This window comes from Leptopilina heterotoma, unplaced genomic scaffold, assembly GCF_015476425.1.
Source record: "Leptopilina heterotoma isolate Lh14 unplaced genomic scaffold, ASM1547642v1 Lhet_38, whole genome shotgun sequence".
In the NCBI taxonomy this organism is placed as follows: Eukaryota; Metazoa; Arthropoda; class Insecta; order Hymenoptera; family Figitidae; genus Leptopilina; species Leptopilina heterotoma.
In genome coordinates, this window is record NW_025111054.1 from 317,002 (window position 1) to 341,433 (window position 24,432).

General features: G+C 27.4%; 3 protein-coding genes across 6 annotated transcripts in view; 1 reads left to right on the plus strand and 2 right to left on the minus strand.

The window, feature by feature from the left end:
• The first annotated feature begins 508 nt into the window (after positions 1-508).
• On the plus strand, positions 509-24,096 carry LOC122505849 (transport and Golgi organization protein 2). 3 transcript variants are annotated; one of them, XM_043617706.1, is made up of 5 exons: positions 509-636; positions 9,595-9,755; positions 21,067-21,316; positions 21,689-21,907; positions 23,723-24,096. In XM_043617706.1, exons 3-5 carry the CDS (start codon positions 21,075-21,077, stop codon positions 23,931-23,933), a joined length of 672 nt encoding a protein of 223 aa, XP_043473641.1. In that variant the 5' UTR covers positions 509-636; positions 9,595-9,755; positions 21,067-21,074; the 3' UTR covers positions 23,934-24,096. The 3 variants fall into 3 exon arrangements, with proteins under 3 accessions (XP_043473641.1, XP_043473640.1, XP_043473643.1); XM_043617705.1 differs by lacking the exons at positions 509-636; positions 9,595-9,755 and adding an exon at positions 19,434-19,894; XM_043617708.1 differs by lacking the exons at positions 509-636; positions 9,595-9,755 and adding an exon at positions 19,757-19,894 and having other exon boundaries at positions 21,049-21,316.
• Positions 1,918-4,879, minus strand: LOC122505848 (A disintegrin and metalloproteinase with thrombospondin motifs 1-like). Of its 2 annotated transcripts, XM_043617703.1 has the most exons (9): positions 4,846-4,879; positions 4,594-4,723; positions 4,096-4,300; positions 3,873-3,990; positions 3,490-3,654; positions 3,185-3,320; positions 3,002-3,103; positions 2,533-2,736; positions 1,918-2,272 (listed from the first exon to the last, which is right to left on the minus strand). In XM_043617703.1, the coding sequence occupies exons 3-9, from the start codon at positions 4,139-4,141 to the stop codon at positions 2,174-2,176; spliced, it is 870 nt and encodes a 289-aa protein (XP_043473638.1). In that variant the 5' UTR covers positions 4,142-4,300; positions 4,594-4,723; positions 4,846-4,879; the 3' UTR covers positions 1,918-2,173. The 2 variants fall into 2 exon arrangements, with proteins under 2 accessions (XP_043473638.1, XP_043473639.1); XM_043617704.1 differs by lacking the exons at positions 4,594-4,723; positions 4,846-4,879 and having other exon boundaries at positions 4,096-4,321.
• LOC122505847 (Fanconi anemia group D2 protein homolog) overlaps positions 24,029-24,432 on the minus strand; it is a 34,603-nt gene continuing 34,199 nt past the window's right edge. Inside the window, exon 17 of the mRNA XM_043617702.1 lies at positions 24,029-24,318. Within this exon, the coding sequence (XP_043473637.1) occupies positions 24,139-24,318 (180 nt within the window). The 3' untranslated portion in view covers positions 24,029-24,138. The remainder of the gene's footprint in view (positions 24,319-24,432) is intronic.

Consider the following 24,432-nt stretch of genomic DNA (forward strand, 5'->3'; position numbering starts at 1 on the left):
TAAAATATATTTGTTTAGTTACTCTAAACATCTACATAAGTAATATCTTCGAACAAGTTATATGAAATATAATTAATGATTAAACGAACTTACAAGTGAAGTTCGATCATAATTATATGAATTACTTGTTCGAAGATATTAGTTCCCACCCAATATTTAAAAAAAAAAAAAAAAAATATTTTTTTTTTATTTAACCCAACCCCCCAAAAAAAAAAAAAAAAAAAAAAAAAAAAAATGTGTTTTTTTATACTCTAAACTAAATGAAGGAACAAAGGACCTAAGAGATGGACAAAGAGGTAGACAAAGAGGGGATGTATGAAGTCAGATCCACAGCATATTTTGCTTTGATCTATCTCTAAAAGTGGCGACATCCAACAGCAAGTTGCGGTACTACATAAGTAATATCTTCGAACAAGTAATTCATATAATTATGATCGAACTTCACTTGTAAGTTCGTTTAATCATTAATTATATACAGGATTTTTGAGCTCTGAGTTTTTAAAATCTCGATTTTCAAAATGCACCCCACGAGAAATTCAAATTACGCCCCTGACCAGACCGAGGTAAGGTTGGGTTCGGTTTGAGACGACAAGGACGACAATTTGATTCCGGTGCTTTTCGCGTTTTGCTTATAAGGTAAGTAAATTTTTTTTCATAACACATGCATGAAAAATGTAGCTTTCTATATTGATGAAAATTGTTCAGAAAATGTCACATTTCCGAAGACTGCAAGAAACTTTCACTGTTCAACCGCAATAAGAATTTAAAGTTACATTGTCGCACAGTTGTTATCACCAATAAGGTAGTTCAAGTTGGGTGGGGGAAATCCAATATGGCTGACATCAGCTGATTTACCAAAGGACAAACAATGCATTGAATTCAATGGGACAAATCAGTTTTTGAACCATAACTTTTTAAATATTTATTTTTGAACCATAGTGTAATGGAAAATTATTCTTTATTTATCGAAATCTATTTTTTAAAACAATAAAACCAAAAAATTAAATTTTATTGTTTTAAAAAATAGATTTCGATAAATAAAGAATAATTTTCCATTACACTATGGTTCAAAAATAAATATTTAAAAAGTTATGGTTCAAAAACTGATTTGTCCCATTGAATTCAATGCATTGTTTGTCCTCCGGTAAATCAGCTGATGTCAGCCATATTGGATTTCCCCCACCCAACTTGAACTACCTTATGGGAATATGTACGTATTTCTACATGGATTAAGAAAATCTTTTGAATTCAGACAATTAAAAACATTTGTGACGATTGTACGTTGTCAGATTTGGTAAAAAGTGCCTCTGTAAACAGAGAAAAATTTGTTAGAAAATGAATGTTTACCAATTTCACGTCATTTAAATCAATCAGTGCCGTATTTGTTGGGTGATAACTGTTAGTCGCACATAACCTACAAATTTCAGAGACCATCGAACGCTCTTAACAATTATTTTTACATTTTATTTTCAATATACGAATATTCATCTACAAAAAAGAGGAATTTTTGTTTATATTTGAAAGTTTTTTTTTAACTAAAAGATGAATTTTAATCTTTCTTCTTTGATTTAAATTAATCCTCTCAAATTGAAACTATACTAGAAAAGAAGATTTTTACATTGTTTTTTGTTTTTCTGAACGCAGCTTCAAACTGTTTAAAATTGACATTTAATAGAAAATATGAAAGAGGAAAATCCTCTCAATTAGAAAGGAAAAATTTAGTGTCCATGGGAAAAAATACTGCAAAAGAAGAGGAATCGTCTAAAATTAAAAACATTTTTATTTTCGGTGTAGGTTGTCGAAGAGGATGAATAATGAACAGATCCATCAATCACATTAAAGTTTAATATTTATTTTCACAAGTTAATTTTCCAAAGTAATACAAATATTTATTCATTTTTTTCATTTACAGTTATTTTCTTTAATTTCTAAATTTCAATTAAAATCACTCCACATAATGTTTTTCAATTATTTTAATTTATAAATCACCATTATACTTAAACGCTGAAGTTCACAATAAGTCAAAAGTTTGTTGTATCGTGTGCGCGAAGATATACTAAAAATATTTCGTCTTATTAATATTTGGTATTGTCTATAATATAATTCACTTATACCTCGTTAATTACATTTTAATTGCTATATTACGCACTTATTGTCAAATTTATAAATATTATTATTTTCCACTGTAAAGGAGCTGATAATTTAGATATGGATAGTGATAGACGGTATGAACCTTCTGAACTCTTTCAACACACCCATATTGCGTGCAATCCTGAAAAATATGAAAAATTACCATTTTAAACTTTAAATACACGACTTGACAAAACTCAATAAGTAAATATTTAATTTAAGCATACCATTTGTATACTATTTTGAGGAACAGATAAAACTGGGAAATACTCTTTGAAAATGAATAAATGAGTAAAAGGATTTTTTGAATAATTTGTCTTTTGACTTCAAGTTTAAGCAAAATGATGAATTGACTTGATTTCTACTTTTAAAAATTAAAATTACTGAGACTCAATAATTTACCCATGTTCTGGGTCCTTGTACAACTTGCACTGGATAATTTATAACGACTGGAATGTTTTGTGTCGGTGGTGCAGTTGTAGCCGTAGGAGACTGTACATCGACTGGTGGGTTTGATTCTGGTCTTCCTGTAGTGATTGGATTATTCGGAGTCTTCGGCACAACAGGACGTTTATAAATATTCACACATTTACCAGATAAACAGTACTAAAAAATGAAATTTTAAAATAAATAAAAAGTGTTGGATACAACGGAGTAAGGAAAGGCGATTAAAAATACAAATTTTAATTTAAAAAGATAATTACAGTTCCACCTGTATCGAAGAATTATCATAAGTTTAAAATTTGTTTGTGTGCTTTTGAATGACATCTCATAGATATAACTTGATCGATAAAGTCGATAACTTCTCTTTAATGAGATTAAAAATATTTCAAGAGAAAAAATCTAAAATTTAAAGAAATGTTTTTATTACCTTTCCATGACCACAAGGACTTCCTTCTGCCGGAGGATTTTGTAATGGATAAATTAATTGATCAGTTCGTAAACAATGTAGATCTAAACATGTTGTACTCTCCTAGAAGAGAAATAGTATTAATAGCATTCAATTATTGATGATAAGAAAAATGTATGTGATGTTAATGTTTGAGGAACTTACCTGGTAACATTGAGCATAACCAAGATTTCTGCATTGTTGATCTAAAGACATTAGTTGACCGGGTAATATTCTTGGTAGGGGTTTGTTATTTTCATAGTCAGCAGGATTGTTTCGTATACATTGAGCAGAATATTGGCTGATGGAAAATATAATTTATTAATGTTTAATTAAAGTTATGAGCAAAATCACAATAATAATAGTAACATTATTAGGAGAATCTAAAAACTTCTTGTGAGTTATTGCTGAGGTTTTAAACCAAATGTTTAATGTTTATATTAATTTAATAAATTTCAACTTCAAAGTACCTTAAAGTTGCTTTAATTTCACTCTTCGAACAAGGAGAGAACAAAATCTTATTTTTGTTTTGACGATTGTAACTCATAATATAACCATGCTCATTATAACATTTATAAGGATCATAAGGTGTATAACCAGGTTTGTAATTTTCAGTCTCATCATCTGCACCAAGGCTAAAAATATTTTCAAAATGTTAAAATAATTTGACCTAGGGTAAAAGTGGGTATATATGTGATGGAATGTATTACCAACATTTCCCTGTACATTTAATATTCACATTAATAAATTTTAAATTTTATGGCTTTCAATACTATTCAATATTAAAATTATTCACTACTTCGTTTACTAAATGCATTTTAGGAATATAAACATGAAATTGTGTGATTCTTACATGTGTCCTAATTCATGGGCAGCAACATTGATACCTCCATAACCATTTCTATCTTCAAATACTCCACAAGAGTAATAATTATTATTATTTTGGCACACTCTTCCGGGATAAGCTAAACCTTTAAAAAAAATTTCATTCTTAAAGATTGAAACTTTCGATTGTATGTTAATTGTAAGATAAAATATATTATCATCTATTTAAAATGAAAAAGTTCTACACATACCTGCTAAACCCATTTGAATTTGTCCATTATCTCCATATCCAACCATATCTCGTCCAGTTAACAACACGGATATGTCATAGTTCTTTTTTTGTTGTATAAATTGTTCCTGACCTAAAAAAAATCTAAATTCGTTTAACAGAGTATTTCCAAATATTTGACCCTGGGGATAATTGTTTGTTGCATGATTTATAAATGATACTGGATCCTTTAACACATAAAAAGTTTTTCATAGGTTAGTAAAATTTATCGATTATTTATTTATCAGTTAGTTACATATATTTAACTTTCAAATTCTTTGATGCAGCTGTTTCAACATTAATTCATTTGCACATAAAGTTTCCATTATCTTTACAACATGAAAAGCATATATGTAAAAATTATCGAAATATTTGAAACATCAAATTTTTCAAAGCTTTCTTTACAATATAAATTCTGACATAAAAATAAATATTTTTTGGTATTATAAGAAATATTTTTATAATTATTTCATAATCTTACCTTAATTAATACTATGCCAGCAATATTAAGACGAATCCTTGGTTCCTTGATTTGTCTATACCTTAAATCAACTCCATTCCAAAAAGCTAAAGTGTACTCAACAGCTCGTCTTACATCAGAATTAAATCTTCTGAAATTAAACAAAAAATTTTATTTGAAAGTAAATTAAAATTAACCGTGTAGCGTAGCATAAATAGAAGAAAATAATATGTAAACAATATTTTTTTTAAATATTTAATATGCAAAGTTTACTTTGAAGATAATTTTCGTTTCTTTTATCAAAAATTAATTTTATAATTCTTCAATATAGAGATATTTGTTACTTTATCGTTTAAAGATTTTTTAATTCCTTTAACTTACTTAAAAAGTACATCGTCCATGAAAACTAAAATTTCCGGGTATACAATATCTGGTAATCCAGTAGCATATCTTTTTGATCTAATCTTTTCCGATTTTTTATGCTGCAGTTTAAATGTAGAATATTCTAAAAAAAAAAATTTGTCATTTTTTGATTGCTCAGTTTGTTACTTGCAACGGGAAATACTTACGAGTAGCATTAATAGGAGTATGTTTATAAATTATATGTTCATTAGCATTTATAAAACCGTCTGTGGTATTATCAAATGATGGAGAATTCATTTTCAACAGATCACGACGTTTCCGTAAATGAGTTGGCATTGGACTTATTACCATGTTGTCATTAATAATTCCATTCTTAAAGGGATAACATATTTTTTATTAAGACACATTAAAAGTAAATTAAAAAAAACGAAAATCAAAAAATCATGGCTTAGTATAGGAAAATAGTACTTACAAACTCAGATTCTCCATCTTCATTAATACTGTGTGTAATAGAAGATGAAGTCTTTTCGTCTTGATAGAAGTTTAAAAAGAGGCTGCTCATAATCTGAAAATCATACAGTAATCAGTTTAATCTCAATTTCTAAATATTATATTTCTAAATATATTTATGAAGTACATAATTCAGGAATTATAAGAAACAGAAAAAGGAAGTTTTATTTTTTTTTGCTTACATTTGGTATAGACTCAATTTTTACATTCCCATAACCATAGCCATAATTACTGGCAATAAATACTTCGGTGGCAGTTCCGGCAAATAAACCTTCAGTAGGATGTAAATAAATTTCTTGCTCTACACCATTAATTTTGGTTTGAAATGATAATTCATTGATATTTCGTTTATGGAGCATATGGCGGACTGGCACCACCTCGTATTCAGGTACTGGAAATCAAATTTTTAAATGAAAAACACGATTTTTCAAAGTAAAAATTGTAACTTCTGGACAATTTGAATGTCAGCATATTTATTCATAATCTTCTCTATGTCTTTAAAAAAACAAAAAATTTTCACTATTAGAAAAAATAATTAAATTAAAAATAATTACCACCATCGATTAAGAAATCATCCTCAGCTTTGTTAACCACCTCAAGCGATTGCGTGAAGTGTACAAATAAAGTGCAAAATAAGAATGCGAAGTAATTCATCTGCAATAGTACATCTCGCATTTAATTTATTCACTTTAAAGGAAGATTTTAATTTTGAATTTAAGGGGGCAACCCCACTTGTAACTTTTGAAAAATCGATTTTTTTTGTTTATTGTTTCAGAAATACGTCTGTAAATTTTTAAGTCGAAATTTTAAAAACCAAGATGTCTCAAATACAGTCTCCATGAGAGGAGCTCATCAGTTCGTTCGGGGTCCAGTTTCCGAAACAGTTGAGTTTCAGTGATTACCATTTTGTCAAAAATGAATTTTTCTTAATTCTTCGATTAATGACTAAATTATATAATAATTTAATTTTCAGTTTCAATTTTCTACTTTGAATTAATTAATTATTTTATGGAAAAATATTAGTGGTTGTATTGTTCGTTCACATCTTTATTTCTATAATCATAATTACTTAAAATTGAACCAAAATATTAAAAATTTATCTTACCCTTTTTGCAGAATCAGTCTTTGGGTTAACTATTATTGAAGAATCAAATAATAGATTTACTTTTAAATGCCTTTTTATATATGCAGGATTGAAATTTATAATTATTTTATACTGATAAGAATATTTATTTAAATACGTCATACTTGTTGAATCAATATTAAAATTTTGTTTGATAGTAAGTAGGTAGGAATAAAATAATGAAATATTAAAAAAATTTTATTTATTTACTAGAAATTCCCATAAAAGTATGTGACATAATAACATTCGATTGACAATAAACGTCAAATAAGTCTGCAAAGCATTTGTTTATTCTATTAGCGTTTATTAAAATAATATGTAAAAATTACGTACACATTAATTGTATATTCTATTTTTTTATGTACACATGTGAATTTTAAGTGAGAATATATAGATGACGTATATAAAACACTAAAGCAAATATTTTCTTAATAATATTAATAAAATATTTTTCTATATTTTTAATAAAAAAATGGTTAAAGCCAAAATTCAGGAATATGAGGCTTGATAAAATATTGAATAATGACCGTAAATTACTTATTTCGGTTTAAATGAGAATTATAAAATCTTAATACTCATTAATGTATTAATATTTGCGAAAAATTGTAGTAGATTCAATTGATTTTGAACGTCAATATAATCTCTTTCGTTAGAATCTCTTAATTAACATTTTCCATTCCGGCAAACCTGAAATTAGAAACAAATAGTTTGTTTAATTTCCACCTTATCTACTAGAGAGGATTGACGTGATAGGCTAGCTTCTATAACAACAAGTAGTGATGTCTTCTAGACGTCTTTTTTATGTCTTAAATGCGTACTTTAGACATTCTTTTTGATGTCTTTTGGACTTTAAATTAGTTTTATTTTATTTTAGCTTATTGACAGTAAAACAAAAATATTGAAAATAAATGTATTTAAAAGTTTGAAGGAACAATATCCAGAAATCACAAAAGAACATGTAATCTAGCATATTAGTGAAGAAACTGGGATTCCTATCCTAATGAGGAGATCTCCCTTCTTGGTTGGTCTTTCTCCAACTACTCTAGTCTGACTTTTCTCCGAGTCAACCTCTTTGCGGACCTTTCCCAGCACCTCGGCAAAAGACCTTCCTTCCGCGACCTTAACGATCATTGTAGATCCTCCAGCCGCCGACTTCGCCGTACTACCATGACTTGTTGTTGGCTTCGGTATCTTAGAAGGTGCCAAATAACCTTAGTTTTTCGTTTGGCTTACTATTAAAAGTTAAGGTAAGTAAATTTTTTTCATAACACATGCATGATAAATATAGTTTTCTATTGATAAAAATTGTTCAGAAATAGCACATTTCCGAAGACTGAAAGAAACTTTCACTGTTCAACCAAAAAAAATATATGCACGTACATATTTCTACATGGATTAAGAGCGTTCGATGGTCTCTAAAATTTGTAGGTTATTTGTGACCTACACTTGTCGCCCTACAAAAACGGTACCGCCTTGTTTAAATGATGTGAAATTGGTAAACAATCTTTTTCGAACGAGATTTTCTCTGCACACAAGCACTTTTTGCAAAATCTGAATCCGTACCATTGACACAAATCTTCTTAATTACCCAGTAATAAGGGGTGAATTAAAGTGGATTGGCACTTTTATGCTCTTAAATTCCAAACCAATTCCGTTTTTGTCCGCAATCTTAATGAATTCCTTTTCTATTGTTAAATTGATAGTTTCTAAAAAATCGTCTGGATTTTCCCATGGACTTTTCAGGTAGAAATCTATATGGAGATTTGAAACTATCCACATGAAATCCGCATGGATTGCCATGTGGATTTCCGCATGGATTTTTTTATATTCTTAATAAACTCCAAATATGAACGATAACCTCTTTAAAAATGCAGAAAGTAGTAAGTGAGACCCCTTCGGGGTCTCAGAATTCGAATTTGCTGTTTATTTTCGAAAATATTTAAAAATAGAAGAAATAGAAAATTTCCATGTGGATTTCCATGTGAATTATTTCAAATCTCCTCATGGATTTCTGCGTAAATTTCCATGTGGAAAATCCAGACGAACTTTTTCAGTTGGGAAAAAGAATTTGAAACCAGAATTTGAAACCCCTTTAATGCCCTTTAAAGAATTCAATGTTAATTAAAAGGCATTAACTCCACAACAGATTTCTCTCCGTGTATAATATAATTCACTTATACCTGATTAATTACATTTTAATTGCTATATCACACACTTATCGTCAAATTTATAAATATTACATTTATTCGCAATCAAGAAATTTTTTTTTTATTTAAAACTCTTTTTTCTACAGCTGAAAATCGACTTTACTTTTAACGAAGATCAAATTCATAATATTTAGCCAGGTCGCTCAATGGCTAAACAATGGCATAAACTTTTTGATGAAGAACTTTATACAAAGTACAATAAATTATTGGATTTTTAATATTCTAGGCATAGTAGAAGAAGAAAATTAGTACGTATAATAATACATTATTATTTTCCACTGTAAAGGAGCTGATAAATTAGATTTGGATTATAGTAATATATACGGTATGAACCTTCTGAACTCTTTCAAAACATCCATTTGGCGTGCAAACCTGAAAAATATGAAAAATTACCATTTTAAACCTTAAATACACGACTTGACAAAACTCAATAAGTTAAATATTTAATTTAAGCATACAATTTGTATACTATTTTAAGAAATAGATAAAACTGGGAAATACTCTTTGAAAATGAATAAATGAGTAAAAGGGACCGACAGATTAGCTCAGTCGGATAGATGCCTCGCTTGGCGGTCGTTTAAGGACCAAGGGTATAAAGTACCCTTGGTTCGCGCCCATTTGGCTTGGTATTTTTCCGGCACGTGAGATAATCTGAGCTTAAGACGGGTGTATAAACCAAATAAATAAAAAAAAATGAGTAAAAGGATTTTTTGAATAATTTGTCTTTTGACTTCAAGTTTAAGCAAAATGATGAATTGACTTGATTTCTACTTTTAAAAATTAAAATTACTGAGACTCAATAATTTACCCCTGTTACAGCCGTAGGAGACTGTACATCGACTGGTCGGTCTGGATTTGGTATTTCTTTAGGATACTCTACATCGTCTTGTGGATCTGAATCTGGTCCTTCTGCAGTGATTGCGGATTATTCGGAGTCTTCGGCACAACTGGACTTTTATAAATATTCACACATTCACCAGGTAAACAGTACTAAAAAATGAAATTTTAAAATAAATAAAAAGTGTTGGATACAACGGAGTAAGGAAAGGCGATTAAAAATACAAATTTTAATTTAAAAAGATAATTACAGTTCCACCTGTATCGAAGAATTATCATAAGTTTAAAATTTGTTTGTGTGCTTTTGAATGACATTTCATAGATTTAACTTGATCGATAAAGTCGATAACTTCTCTTTAATGAGATTATTAATATTTCAAGAGGAAAAGACCAAAATTTAAAGAAATGTTTTTCTTACCTTTCCATCACCACAAGGACTTCCTTCTGCCGGAGGATTTTGTAATGGATAAATTAATTGATCAGTTCGTAAACAATGTAGATCTAAACATGTTGTACTCTCCTAGAAGAGAAATAGTATTAATAGCATTCAATTATTGATGATAAGAAAAATGTATGTGATGTTAATGTTTGAGGAACTTACCTGGTAACATTATGCATAACCAAGATTTCTGCATTGTTGATTTAAAGACATTAGTTGACCGGGTAATATTCTTGGTAGAGGTTTGTTATTTTTATAGTCAGCAGGATTGTTTCGTATACATTGTGCAGAATATTGGCTGATGAAAAATATAATTTATTAATGTTTAATTAAAGTTATGAGCAAAATCACAATAATAATAGTAACATTATTAGGAGATTCTAAAAACTTTTTGTGAGCTATTGCTGAGGTTTTAAACCAAATGTTTAATGTTTATATTAATTTAATAAATTTCAACTTCAACGTACCTTAAAGTTGCTTTAATATCACACTTTTCGAACAAGGAGAGAACACAATCTTATTTTTGTTTTGACGATTGTAACTCATAATATAACCATGCGAATTATAACATTTATAAGGATCATAAGGTGTATAACCATGTATGTAATTATCAGTCTCATCATTTGCACCAAGGCTAAAAATATTTTCAAAATGTTAAAATAATTTGACCTAGGGTAAAAGTGGGTATATATGTGATGGAATGTATTACCAACATTTCGCTGTACATTTAATATTCACATTAATAAATTTTAAATTTTATGGCTTTCAATACTATTCAATATTAAAATTATTCACTACTTAGTTTACTAAATGCATTTTAGGAATATAAACATGAAATTGTGTGATTCTTACATGTGTCCTAATTCATGGGCAGCAGTATTGATACCTCCATAACCATTTCTATCTTCAAATACTCCACAAGAGTAATAATTGTTATTATTATTTTTGCACACTGCTCCGCGATAAGCTAAACCTTTAAAAAAAATTACATTCTTAAAGATTGAAACTTTCGATTGTATGTTAATTGTAAGATAAAATATATTATCAAATAGTTAAAATGAAGTAGTTCTATGCATACCTGCTAAAGTTTCTTGGTTTTTTTGATCACCAACCATATTTCGTCCAGTTAATAACATGGATATCTCATAGTTCTTTTTTGTAGTATAAATTGTTCCCGACCTAGGAAATTTCTAAATTGGTTTAACAGAGAACTTCCAAGTATTTGACCCTGGGGATAACTGTTTGTTGCATAATGTATAAATGATACTGGATCCTTTAACACATAAAAAGTTTTTCATAAGTTAGTAAAATTTTTCGATTATTATTATTTGAGGAGCAAGTTTTCAAAACTTGATAAATCCATATTTTCTTATTTCGAGAAAATGAAACAAAAGACTTTTCTCACATAACCACTATAGTGAATTTTAAATTAAAAAATTTGTATTAATTTATTTTTATAATAATGTTTTTATATTTAAGACGTTCTTCTGAACAATTTGAATGTCAGCATATTTATTCATAATCTTCTCTATGTCTTTAAAAAAAACAAAAAATTTTCACTATTATAGAAAAAATAATTAAATTAAAAATAATTACCACCATCGATTAAGAAATAATCCTCAGCTTTGTTAACCACCTCAAGAGATTGCGTGAAGTGTACAAATAAAGTGCAAAATAAGAATGCGAAGTAAATAAAGGTGGGCAGAAAAGCGTTAATCCGTTAATCGTTAATTAACTCCGTTAATTTTTTCGTTAACGATTTAACTTTTAAGTTAATTTTAAAAACAGTTAACGGACTTGTTAACTTCCGTTACATTTCTCTTTCGTTAACTAAGGTCCGTTAAATTTCTTTTTTTTTAATTTTAATTACCCTACTAAAAATAAAGTCACAAAGCGACAGAAATTTAGTCAGAATCTCTGATGATTTTAAACTGCTTTTGTTATGATTGCAGCCACAGAACATCAGACTTAAGTCATATGTTTAAGCATAAAAATTCAAAAGTAGTCAGGTTTTTTATACAAAGTCGACACCCTCTTTTACCTGGAAAAAGGTCAACTGACAGTCATAAAATTAAAGGAAAATCTTTTTATTTGTTTACGTTTATATTTATTTAAACATTATACTTGTTTTTCATCGACTTAGAATTCTAACGTTATGTTCTTATTATTTATACAATACGCTGGTAGTGGAAAAAAAGGACACCTCGAATTTTGGTTGAAAAAGAGGACACCTCGCATTTTAGTTGAAGAAAAGGACACCTCGAAAATATTAATTTTATATCAATTCTCGTTTGGCGATACTATGTGTAATGTAATTGTTTTTTGAGTTTTTGTAATAGAAGATTCAAGAACATATATTATCTTCATAGTTTTTTGAGCACAGAATCTCATAAATCAATTAAATTACACATATTATCGTCAAACAAAAATGCATTTAAAATTAATATTTTCGAGGTGTCCTTTTCTTCAACTAAAAAGCGAGGTGTTCTCTTTTTTAACCAAAATTCGAGGTGTCCTTTTTTTCCACTAACCCATTGAATATCCTTTAGAACTTAAATTTAAAAATGATATTCTTTTTTATTTATCAATTACGGTTTTCGAGATACGTTACAGTTTCCTTAAAAAATGTTTTTATAATAAATTTTAGATATTTGTAATCGTGGAGATTTTTAGATTCTGAATTTATATTGATTTCACTTGAATGTTAAAATTGCAAAACTTTTGAGCAATAAAAATCAGGTTGGAGACCCCCGAAGCTCATAACAAAAAACCCACGATTCTATTGTGAAAAAAGGGATACGCACAAATTTGAAGTTTTAACGGTACTTTACATTTACCCACTATATTTTGGTGGGGGCTAAAAATAAAAAAGATGAATTCAATGAGAAATAATCACAATCCATAATAATCAGGATTCAACAGGAGCATAAAAAACCCTTTAGTCAGAATTAACCAAAAGCTTCAGAAAACGTTAAAGTAGTCACAAAACATCAAATTTTCTGACGTTTTCTTATTATTCCTGATTTTATTTTTAGCAGGGTATCATAATAAAAATATTTTGTCGAAACTTTAGTTGTTTATGAAAGTGAACATGTGTCTCTTAGATTTGATGTAAAAAAATAAAAATTAATGAAAAAGAACATTTGTTTTTTTGTACATTAGAATGCAATTACGAATTTTTTTAAACTTATGTTAACTTCACGGAGAAAAATGAAAATTCAGATTTCGGACTGAATATAAAACAATTTGAACGATTTGTATTATCATAGGAAGAAATATTAAATTTTGGTTCTCTATATCCTAAAAAGTTTAGTAACGATTTTCAATGAAGATCAATGCTAAATACTCTCTAAATCTGAATATGTGAAATTTCACTTATTGTACGTTATAAGTCGTCCTCTCGATCAATAAGTGCATATACACTTATAAATAAGTGAATTTTTCACTTATTCTGAGTGAAATTTCACTTATTATAAGTGTATATGCACTTATTGATCGAGAAGACGACTTATAACGTACAAATAAGTGAATTTTCACATATTCAGATTTAGAGAGTATATTAATAAACGCCAATAGTCTTCTTTCAACAAGTGCAATCAGATTCCGTAATTAATTCAAAGGTGAAAAGAATTAGGTACAATTATTATTATTTGCATTTATTTTAATTCAGCTACTCAATTGTTACAAACTTTGTATGAACGTTCACTTAAACGGGGACTGTTCTGTGCGAGAGTCCTTAGATTCATTCCCAAAAAGTTTTTAGGAATGCGAAACTCTGTGGCGCGCCTGCGCCCGCGTTTGTTCAGTTTCTTCGTTTTTGATATACACGGAAGTCTCCCCTGCTAAAAATAAAATCAGAAATAAAGAGAGAACGTCAGAAATTTTGATGTTTTGTGACTACTTTGACGATTCCTGAAGCTTTTGGTTAATTCTGACTAAAGGATTTTTTATGCTCCTGTTAAATCCTGATGTTTATGGATTGTGATTATTGAGCATTGAAATCTTTTTTTTTATCAGCCCCTCACCGAAATATAGCCGGTAAATTTAAAGTACCGTTAAAACTTGAAATTTGTGCGTAGCCCTTTTTTGACAATAGAATTGCGGGTCTATTGTTACGAGGTTCGGGTCTCTAACCTAATTTTTATTGCTCAAAAGTTTTGCAATTTTAAAATTTCAAGTAAAATGAATATAAATTCAAAATCTAGAAATCTCCACAATTACAAATATCTAAAATTTATTATAAAAAACATTTTTTTAAGGAAACTGTAACGTATCTCGAAAACTGTAATTGTTAAATAAAAAAGGATATCATTTTTGAATTTAAGTTCTAAAGGATATACTGCATGCATAATAAGAGCATATATTGTTAGATGAATTCTAAGTCGATGAAAAACAAGTATAATGTTTAAATAAATATGAATATAAACAAATAAAAAGATTTCCCTTTAATTTTATGACGGTCAGATAAAAACGTCAGAGATTCTGACTAAATTTCTGTCGTTTTGTGATTTTATTTTTAGTAGGGTCGGTGTAGTTCGTAGTGTATTAATTGTTTCAATTAATAAAAATTTTAGTTTTAAATATAATAGTGAGTGCAGTTTTGTAATAAAGTTTTAGTGTTACAAATGAATGTAGAAGAATATCTATGTGAAATGTTTGATCTCATTTTCAGATTAGGTGTGTGTTTATTTTGTTTTTAGCCGGTTATGCAATGCCTAATTGTTATTATATTTTATTGTAATGTTCAATTTAGGCAACTAAATGTAAAGTCTAAAATGAGATAATATTTTAAAAAATAGAGAATACTTTGAATTTTAAAAATCTTCGCATTGGAATTTTTATTTAATCTGTAGATATTTAAATAAAATCTCTTTTTTTAAACGTTTTAAAAAAGATCATTTTAGTAAAAATGGCAAAGGACTTGTATTTAATTTTTAAAGAGATTCTACGTTTAAATATCTAAAGAATAATAAAAATCCCAGAGAGAAGTTTTATAAAATTCAAAGTATTCTAATATTTTCAGTTGTTTCATTTTTAGATTTTATATTTAGTTTCAAATTGAATATTCCAATAAAAGTAAAAATTTTGACAAATAAAAGTAATAATGTAGGTCACTAGAAGATCTGCTCACATTATATTCAGTATGGGACTCGGCACTAGACTTGCCTTGGACTCCGCCCAGAAGCGCCTATCAATGTGTTTAGTCTGCTTTGTTCCGCGTATAAGTGTGCATAAGAACGAAAACATTTTAAGCCTACTGACGTGCTTTAACCCTTTTACGATTCATTTCCCTGTTTTCTATCCTGGAGCCGCAAAGGTAGACAAGTTTGGGAATGAAATCTAAGTTACTAGCGCTGAACTCCACAATTTTAAATCGGATTTTTTTGCGTGTTTAACGGTTAACGTTAACTTCCGTTAGGTTGAGTCCACAATATCACTTTTGAACGGGATGTAAACGTAATGAAACAATATACTTAGCATTGTTTCGTTTCGTTTACGTTCCGTTCAAGAGTGCTATTGTGGACTCAACCTTAATTTTCTTGTTCGTAAACGGATTAACTATTAACGAAGTTAACTTTTTCACTTAACGAATTAACGATTAACGACGTTAATTTTTAGGTTAACGGTGCCCACCTTTGGCAAGTAATTCATCTGCAATAGTACATCTCGCATTTAATTTATTCACTTTAAAGGAAGATTTTAATTTTAAATTTAAGGGGGCAACCCCACTTGTAACTTTTAAAAAATTGATTTTTTTGCAATTTTTTAAAGTTTAAAATTGAACCAAAAGATTAAAAATTTATCTTACCCTTTTTGCAGAATCAGTCTTTGGGTTAACTATTAATGAAGAATCCAATAATAGATTTAATTTTAAATGCCTTTTTATATATGCAAGATTGAAATTTTTAATTATTTTATACTGATAAGAATATTTATTTAAATACGTCATATTTATTGAATCAATATTAAAATTTTGTTTGATAGTAAGTAGGAAGGAATAAAATAATGAAATATTAAAAAACTGTTATATTTATTTAGTGGAAATTTATACAAAAGTATATGTGATAGAATTACACCCGATTGACAATAAACGTCAAATAAGTGTGATAAGCTGAAAAAAATTGGTGTATTTTCTTTGGGTTTATTAAAATGACGTAAAAATTACGTACATATTAATTGTATATAGGTATTCTATTTTTTTATGTACACATGTGAATTTTAAGTGAGAATATATAGATGACGTATATAAAGCGCAAAAGCAAATATTTTCTTTATCACTGGAGCTTCACTTATTTTCAGTCTCACTTATTTGTAGTCGCACTTATTTTCACTATTTCCAGTCTCACTTATTTTCAGTTAAAAGGTTCTCCGTGCGTTCTCATTGGTTGATGTTAAATAATCCACCAATCAAATCAATTTGAATGTTACGTTTCAGAGTGAAAATAAGTGCGACTTTGCCTTTTAGTTTGTTTGGACTTAGTGAAAATAAGTGAAGCTCCAGTGTATTAATAAAACATTTTTCTATATTTTATATAAAAAAAATTGCAGAAGTCAAAATTCAGAAGTATGAGGTTTGGTAAACTAATAAATAATGACCGTAAATTACTTATTTCGATTCAAATAAATCATAAAATCTTAATACTCATAATGCATTAATATTTCCGAAAAATTGGCGTGGATTCAATTGATTTTGATGGTCAATATAATCGCTGTCGTTAGCATCTCTTAATTAACATTTTTTATTCTAGCAATCCTGAAAAATAACAAAAAGTTTGTTTAATTTCTATCTTATCTACTTTAAAGAAGATTGACGTGATAGGCTAGCTTCCATAACAACAAGTAGTGACGTCTTCTAGACGTCCCTTTTGTATCTTAATGATAATTCGTCCAAGCGCCCGTCCTGCCGGAAGGACGTTCCGAAAAAAAGGCTTTTAAAAAAAAGGAATTCAACTTTTCTTTTCTGGCACTCCTTGGGATTAAAGTAGACGAAAAGACGAAAAAATCCATATTTTTGACTTTTTAAAATAATAATTTAAACCATTTTTCAAAGCCTTTAAACTTGCTATGTTTTTAAACAGTGAAAAAAACATTTTTTCGTAAATTTAATGTAAAATCCCCAAAAATCAATATTTTTTGACCGGACAAGTCTCTTTCTCTTCAGAAACGTTCAAAGAATGAAACCTAATTTTTTAATTAAAAAAAAATTTATTTTTAATATTTTTCAGTATATTTGAGTATAGACTCAGGCGCGAGTCCCTTAGAAATTGCTCTATAAAATTAATATGATATTTATATGCGCTGAAAGCTTGTTTCGTTACCTTTCCAATGATATATATCATTTTTTATTTATCTGAATCCATGTTAGTTTTCTTTAGTGATTTCGGAGGGACTCACCTAAGTCTTTTTCGTCCTGCCGGAAGGATGTTGGACGATCTATCATTAAAGACGTACTTTTTGATGACATCTTTTAGACTAGACGTAGAATGTCTTTTAGTTGTCTTTTTGACGACTCTGAGACATTTACTACTGAATCTGTTTTAACAATGGGAGTAAATGGTTTTTTTGAACGGACTGATGATGGTGATCTAACTGGTTCTTTCTTCAAAACCATCTTTCTTTTCCCGCTTGAGGAGTTTCATTTTTTGAAACATTATTTACAATATCTACACACTCTCCTTAAAAACAATACTGAAAAATAAAATTTTGAGTCAAGCAAATGCAATAGAATTTGTGGAATATTTATAAAGGATAGATATCAATATTATGAAACTGGCACAAAGGAGTTTTTTATTATTACCTTTCCGTCACCACAAAAAGAGCCTTCCCCCGGGGGCTAATGTATTGTTGCATTGTACATTTTCCTTTGAAATATCTTCTGGATACACCGAACTTCTAAACATGTTTCCGACTACAAGAAAATTGTAATAATGAAATTAAACTATTATTGTTAAAGAAACTTTAAATTTTTTCATAATATTTTAAAAAAAACTTACTAGACTACACTTCATAAAGCCAAAATTTTTGCATTGTTGATCTAAAGACATTAATTGACCAGGTAGTATTCTTGCGGTATAATGAATCGTTATTTTTATATTCCTTTGGATTATTTTGAACGTACTTTGCAAAATTTCGTCTGATGGTAAAAAACATTCATTACTGTAATTACTAAGATTGTGAATTTAAGGCGCAGTATTAAAATGAATGAATTGTTAATTCATTGGGGCAAAAGCAAATATAGTAATAGACATTATTACTATTTGTTTATAAAAAAAGTCTACCGATGATAAAAAGGTAACTTAGACTTTCCTTTAATTTTTATGATTACTTTTTCCAATGCATTCGAAATTGAATATTTAATAATCCAAATAATTTATAAAAACATTTTATTAATACTATTGTGTACCCTACAATACTTTTTTTATTCGAAAAATAAAAAAATAATTAATAGAATAAGGATATATATGTAAATTACTTACAAATTCTGACAGACCACGTTTATTAATACTGTGTGTAATATATGTATGAGAAAGTATATACCTTCATCTTGATAAGGGTTTACAAACACTTTCTCCATCATAAATATAACCTAAAATAATAATTGAATATGTTTATAATTCGAATTTTACAATATGTTGAAAAAAATGTTTATTATCGAGAGATATAAAACATTTTTTTTTGTAATAATATTCTGTCTTTTTTTAATAAAATGGCTTCACAGATAATTTATATATTTATATAAATTATGTTTCTTCACTGCAAAAACAAGTGTCTCATTTTATATTGACATAAAAAACGTGCATAAAACAAATAATCAATTCTCAAATAATAAAAAAAATATTTATAATTTTTAATACAATAAATATATAAACTATTATAGTACAATCTATGTACCGCGTTATAAATTCATATAAATATATATCAAAATACTTTATATAAAAATATGACTACATTAAAATTGAAAAAATAATAAAATCTAAGGAATAGAAATAATTCTAACATTTATGTTTAAATAAAATTTCTCTCTAATACAAAATTATAAAAATAATTATAAAAACTTTTAGGTATAGTAAAGTGAAGCGACCCTATATGATATTTTATTGTTAAGTTAAAATTTTTATTATTTAGCCTAAAAATAGTCCTACTTATTAATTTAAGGTATTTTTGTTATTGCCGTTTTCATTATAAATAAAGAAAATAAAAAAAATTTTCTTTTGTATTTTAAAATAATAATATAATAATTAAGTATATTCAATTTTTAGTTAAATTATGAACAATGCAAAAAATGGCACAATTATTTAGCGCCTTTATTTGCCAGTCACACATAAGTATTAAAATATTCTGCGCATGAATCGAGTGAGAGTATTGAAATAAGATATTGTACAGTAGTTATTTCTGCTCCAATATGTGTTAGTGACAATCAGCTGACGTCTCCTATTCTACACGTACATTTCGTTCAATTTTCTTTCGCAAATTTAAAGCATTGTACACAAATTTTCATCAACAATTATTTTGTTTACTTATTTCTTATCAAATGTAGATAACAGTAAAAAAGTGTAAAAAATTAATATTTTTGAATGTTACCTACTGATAAGTATATTCTCGTGACAAATATTTAAAATACATTTAAGATTTCTTTCTATAAGACACAAAGTATAAGAAAGAAAATTAATTGTTATTATAACAATTATTAAATAGCAAAAATGTGCATTTTATTTATTTATCGAGATCCAAAAGCTGATTGTCATTCTTTTCGATTAATTGTTATTTCAAATCGAGATGAAGTTCTCAATCGACCAGCAAAACCGGCTCATTATTGGGAGAAACATCCTCATTGTCTTGGAGGTACATTTTTATAATTCTTTTATACATAGAAAGTAAATGTATATATATTTATGTTTTATTTTTCTTTCTTTCTTTTATTTTTATTATTGATGCATATTTACAAAAAAAATTTCTATCTGTCCAAATCTGTTTTAAAATTATTAATTAATAATATAAATACGATACAAGATCTGTAAATTCTGTCATAAATGTAAATTTAAGAATAAATAAAAATATTTAATTATGTAAATAATTGTACGTTTCCTGAGAAAGTTGTCTTACCTTCACTACTATTGAAATAACTGTTTATTAAATTATACATAATATAATATTGGTTTTGTAAATAATTATTAATAATGGCATATTTCTAATTATAAAATTTATAATAATTTATATAACGCTTAGTTACTATATTGATATAAAGATTTATACATTTTAAAAAAATTTTTAATTTATAATCTATTAATTTTTTCATTTAATTACTACTTTATTGATTCTTTTTTGTACTTACAATTTTATTACCTATATTATAATTATTCTATATCATTATAATTATAGATAGTAATTATGTAGTATCTATATATAGAAGAAGACAATATAGAAAATAAATAAGTATAAAATAATAAAAATGAGTGTATATATGTATATAATTAAATGTAAGAAAATATTAGTTTATTTTAACAACTATATTAATTATATAATTGAATCTAATCTTATTTGTTTAATCAACAGTCTTTCTTTTTAACTCATTCTTTTTCAGTAAAGAATTCTTTTTATAGTGATCGAATACTTTTTAATATTATTCTTTGTTTCTAAATTCAGTCCGAGGCCTGTATTAAAGAATACTTAACGAAAGAATGTAAAATATTTGTTTTTCGATATAAACAAAAATAATATAATTAACCCCTTGACTGCGGATACAATAATTTCAAAGGAAATGGCTAAAATGCGAGAAAAAAAAATTCTTTGGATTTTAATAAAACTTTATAATATAGGGGTTTTTCGATCGCTGATTACGAATATAATGTCAATTTTGAAATTTGATAGAATGAATTTGTCCAAGAGGTTGTAGAAAAATAGCTTAGCTTGAACTATACATATACCTATAGGGTAGTATTAAATTATTACTATATTATTAAACGGCATTGAGATTTATTCTAGAAGCACTTTTATAGATAAAGTAAAATAATTAGGAACAGATATGGAGCCAGGCAAAGAAGGAGGAACTTGGTTAGCGCTCTCGACGAAGGGTCAAGCGGGCGCAATATTAACTCTGAGTGGCGAGTCAAAACATTCACAAACACCAAAGGAAGGACGCGGATTTCTTGTCGCCGACTATGTCACATCGGATGAATCCTGCGAAACTTATTTAAACAAACTCTACCAAATTGATCGGCAAACTGAAAAGTATAATCCATACACCCTCGTTCTTTTCGAATTAGCGTACGTATAAAATTTTACTCATTAACAGTTTTATACACTCAAATGCATATGTATGCGCTGTCCATTCAGTTTATCTGAATTTTGAAAAGTCGGGGCATTTCTATCAAATATTCTTAGTTCATGGTGTATGAATATTATTTACTATGTCTTCATAATTAAAAACATTTTAACAGAAATGACACGATTTTTCAAAATTCCGTCAGACCGGAAGGACGGCATATATGCATTTGGATGTACTATCTCATTAAAATAATAAAGCAAACCTTTCCATATGGATTGAAAATAAATTCATAGAATTCCTGATTCAAAAACTAATTTTTAAAAAAATAAATAAAATTCTGGATTAAACAGTGTGAAATTTTCTTGAAATAGAAACGCAAATGTCAGATGGTTGAGCAGTCCGTCAGATATGAAAGCACCGCAAACGAGCGAAGAAAAAATACTCGGTTTCGGTAATAGCCCATTCGATCAGCCTTACAAAAAGGTTCAAGTAGGAAAGGAGACATTTGAAATACTGGTGAAAAATGCTTCAGTGAAGGATCAACAACAACTAATTCAAAACCTTCTGGAATTTCTCAAATGCTCCGACAGGTTCGTACAGAACATTCGCATTATTAAAATAATTCTTAAATTTTTTCATTAAATCTATTCCAATATCTTTTTCAATCATTGTACTCAATTTTTATGCAACGATATAATAATTTAGAACACTTTTTACAATTTGTTTTCACATCTGAATAATGCAACAGCTGTAAACGCTGTAAACTGCTGTAAACAGGACCGAAACTTGAAACGGAAGTTCAATTCCATATAACGCATGCGCAATAGAAATGAATGGAAATGAAAAGGTCCTATCAAGAAAGGTATTTAAAAATGGCGGTCAGAAGTTTATCGTTTATGAAACGTTTATCGTAACTTGAAAAGAATCAGACTGATGTAGTATTTATTGCTCCCGTTGTTATGATCTTGTTTCAATTGTCAAAATAATAAAATCGTCTTTGGAGCTCAGTTCAATATGATCTCTATTCGATTGTCATTTTAATATAATCTCGCAAAAGTTTCCGTGTAATAAAATCTTAATTCAGAGTAATTTTAAATTCACTTAAAAAATAAAATATTAATTCGTTTTTAATATTATTTTAGGTTTTATAATGATTAAATAATTATTAATAAAATAAAATATAGAAAAATAAATGAAGAAAATTATGAAAATTATTAAAACTATTAAAAATATCAGAAAAATAATAAATTAATAACTATAAAATATTAATTCGTTTGTAATATTATTTTCATACTCTTCAATAATTAATTTAATAATTAATTAAATGGAAAAATAAATAATAAAATTATACAAATCTAAATAATAATAAAAATACAAAATAACTAATTTTAATTAATAAAATTCATTATTCATTAAAAAGTATGAAATAATATTGCAAATAGGGCTGCCACCTTGGCCGGTTTTCGCCGGCTGAAACAAAGCTTGTTTCCCATGTATTGACACCCCCCTCCCTTCGGTAATGCATAGACGGCCGGCTGAAACGTCTGGAAAAGGTGGTGAGCCTAATTGCAAAAAATAATAAAATTAATTAAATTAAAAAAAATTAACAAAGTATAATAAAATGGGTATTATCTATAAAATTTAAAAAATATATTAAGAATTATATTACACTACATTTTTCAACTAAAATTCTTTTTTAGGTATAATGTAGGTAATATAAATAATAAAAAATAAATATTTTTATAAATAGAATAATTAACCTACAATAATAGTAAAATTAATAAAATAAATCAAAGAAATTTAAAATAATAATTATTAACAAAATAAAATATAATTAAAACGTAATCAAATTTTACTTAATTTTAGTTTATTTAGTATTTTTATTATTAATTAGTTTCGTATAATTTTATTTTTTTTCTAATTTTTATTTCTTATATTAATTGTTAAAAATTAATTTATTTATATCGTACTTTATTTATTTTATAATTTTCTTCATTTATTTTTCTATATTTTATGTTATTAATTTAATCATTATATAACCTAAAATAATATTAAAAACGAATTAATATTTTATTTTTTAAGTGAATTTAAAACTACTCTGAATTAAGATTTTATTACACGGAAACTTTTGCGAGATTATATTAAATTGACAATTGAATAGAGATCATATTGAACTGAGCTCCAAAGACGATTTTATTATTTTGACAATTGAAACAAGATCATTTCAACGGGAGCCGTCGGTCTCAATTGTGACAATAAACCATTTCAGATGAAGCATATGTTCTGACAAAAATTTTTAAAGATTTTTCTTATTCCAACACCGTTAAGATATAAATTTTGTCAACTTCCTACCCATCACATTTATTACCCTATAATGAATAAAATAAAAATTTATTTCCATCCAGACACTTACCAGACGAAGAACTACGCAAACGAAGTCCAGAATTTTATCCTGCACTCAGTTCAATATTTGTTCAGTCCGAAACGAAAACATATGGAACAAGAACACATTCTATATTACTGGTCGACGGTACCGGTAGAATTACATTTATCGAGGAAACATTGATGCCAGATGAAAGTTGGAAGAGACAACAATTTCAAACACATCTTCAATGAAAATAAAAATCTTCAAAATATACTCGCAAAAAGTGTTCTTAAATATTTTTCGCAAATATTATTCTGTCGCGTATTAGACGAAAAAGAAAACACCATTTTGTCATTAGGAAAATATATTTTATGAAAAATGTAAAAAAAATATATATATAAATCTAGAATCGAACATAAGTTGTTAATTTTTCAAAAAAAAAAAATTGAAAAAACTTTAAATCGAATCATTTGTATTGTCGTCAACGTCATTATCCTCTTCATTCATTTCATCGTCAGAACTCTCTGAATTAATATCAGGTAAACCTTCATCGCCAAGAATTTCGGAAAGATTTGATTCTGTTCCATCTGTCACGCCTTCTGCATCAGCAACTCCAGATGATTCGTCTACCGATGACTGAAATTAAAAGTTAATCAATATTCAATATGTTGGTCTATAGGTCAAAAAATTAAAAGAATTTTTTTTTGTAATAATTTTTTCAGTTTTTACTAAAAAAAATGAACTACTTAA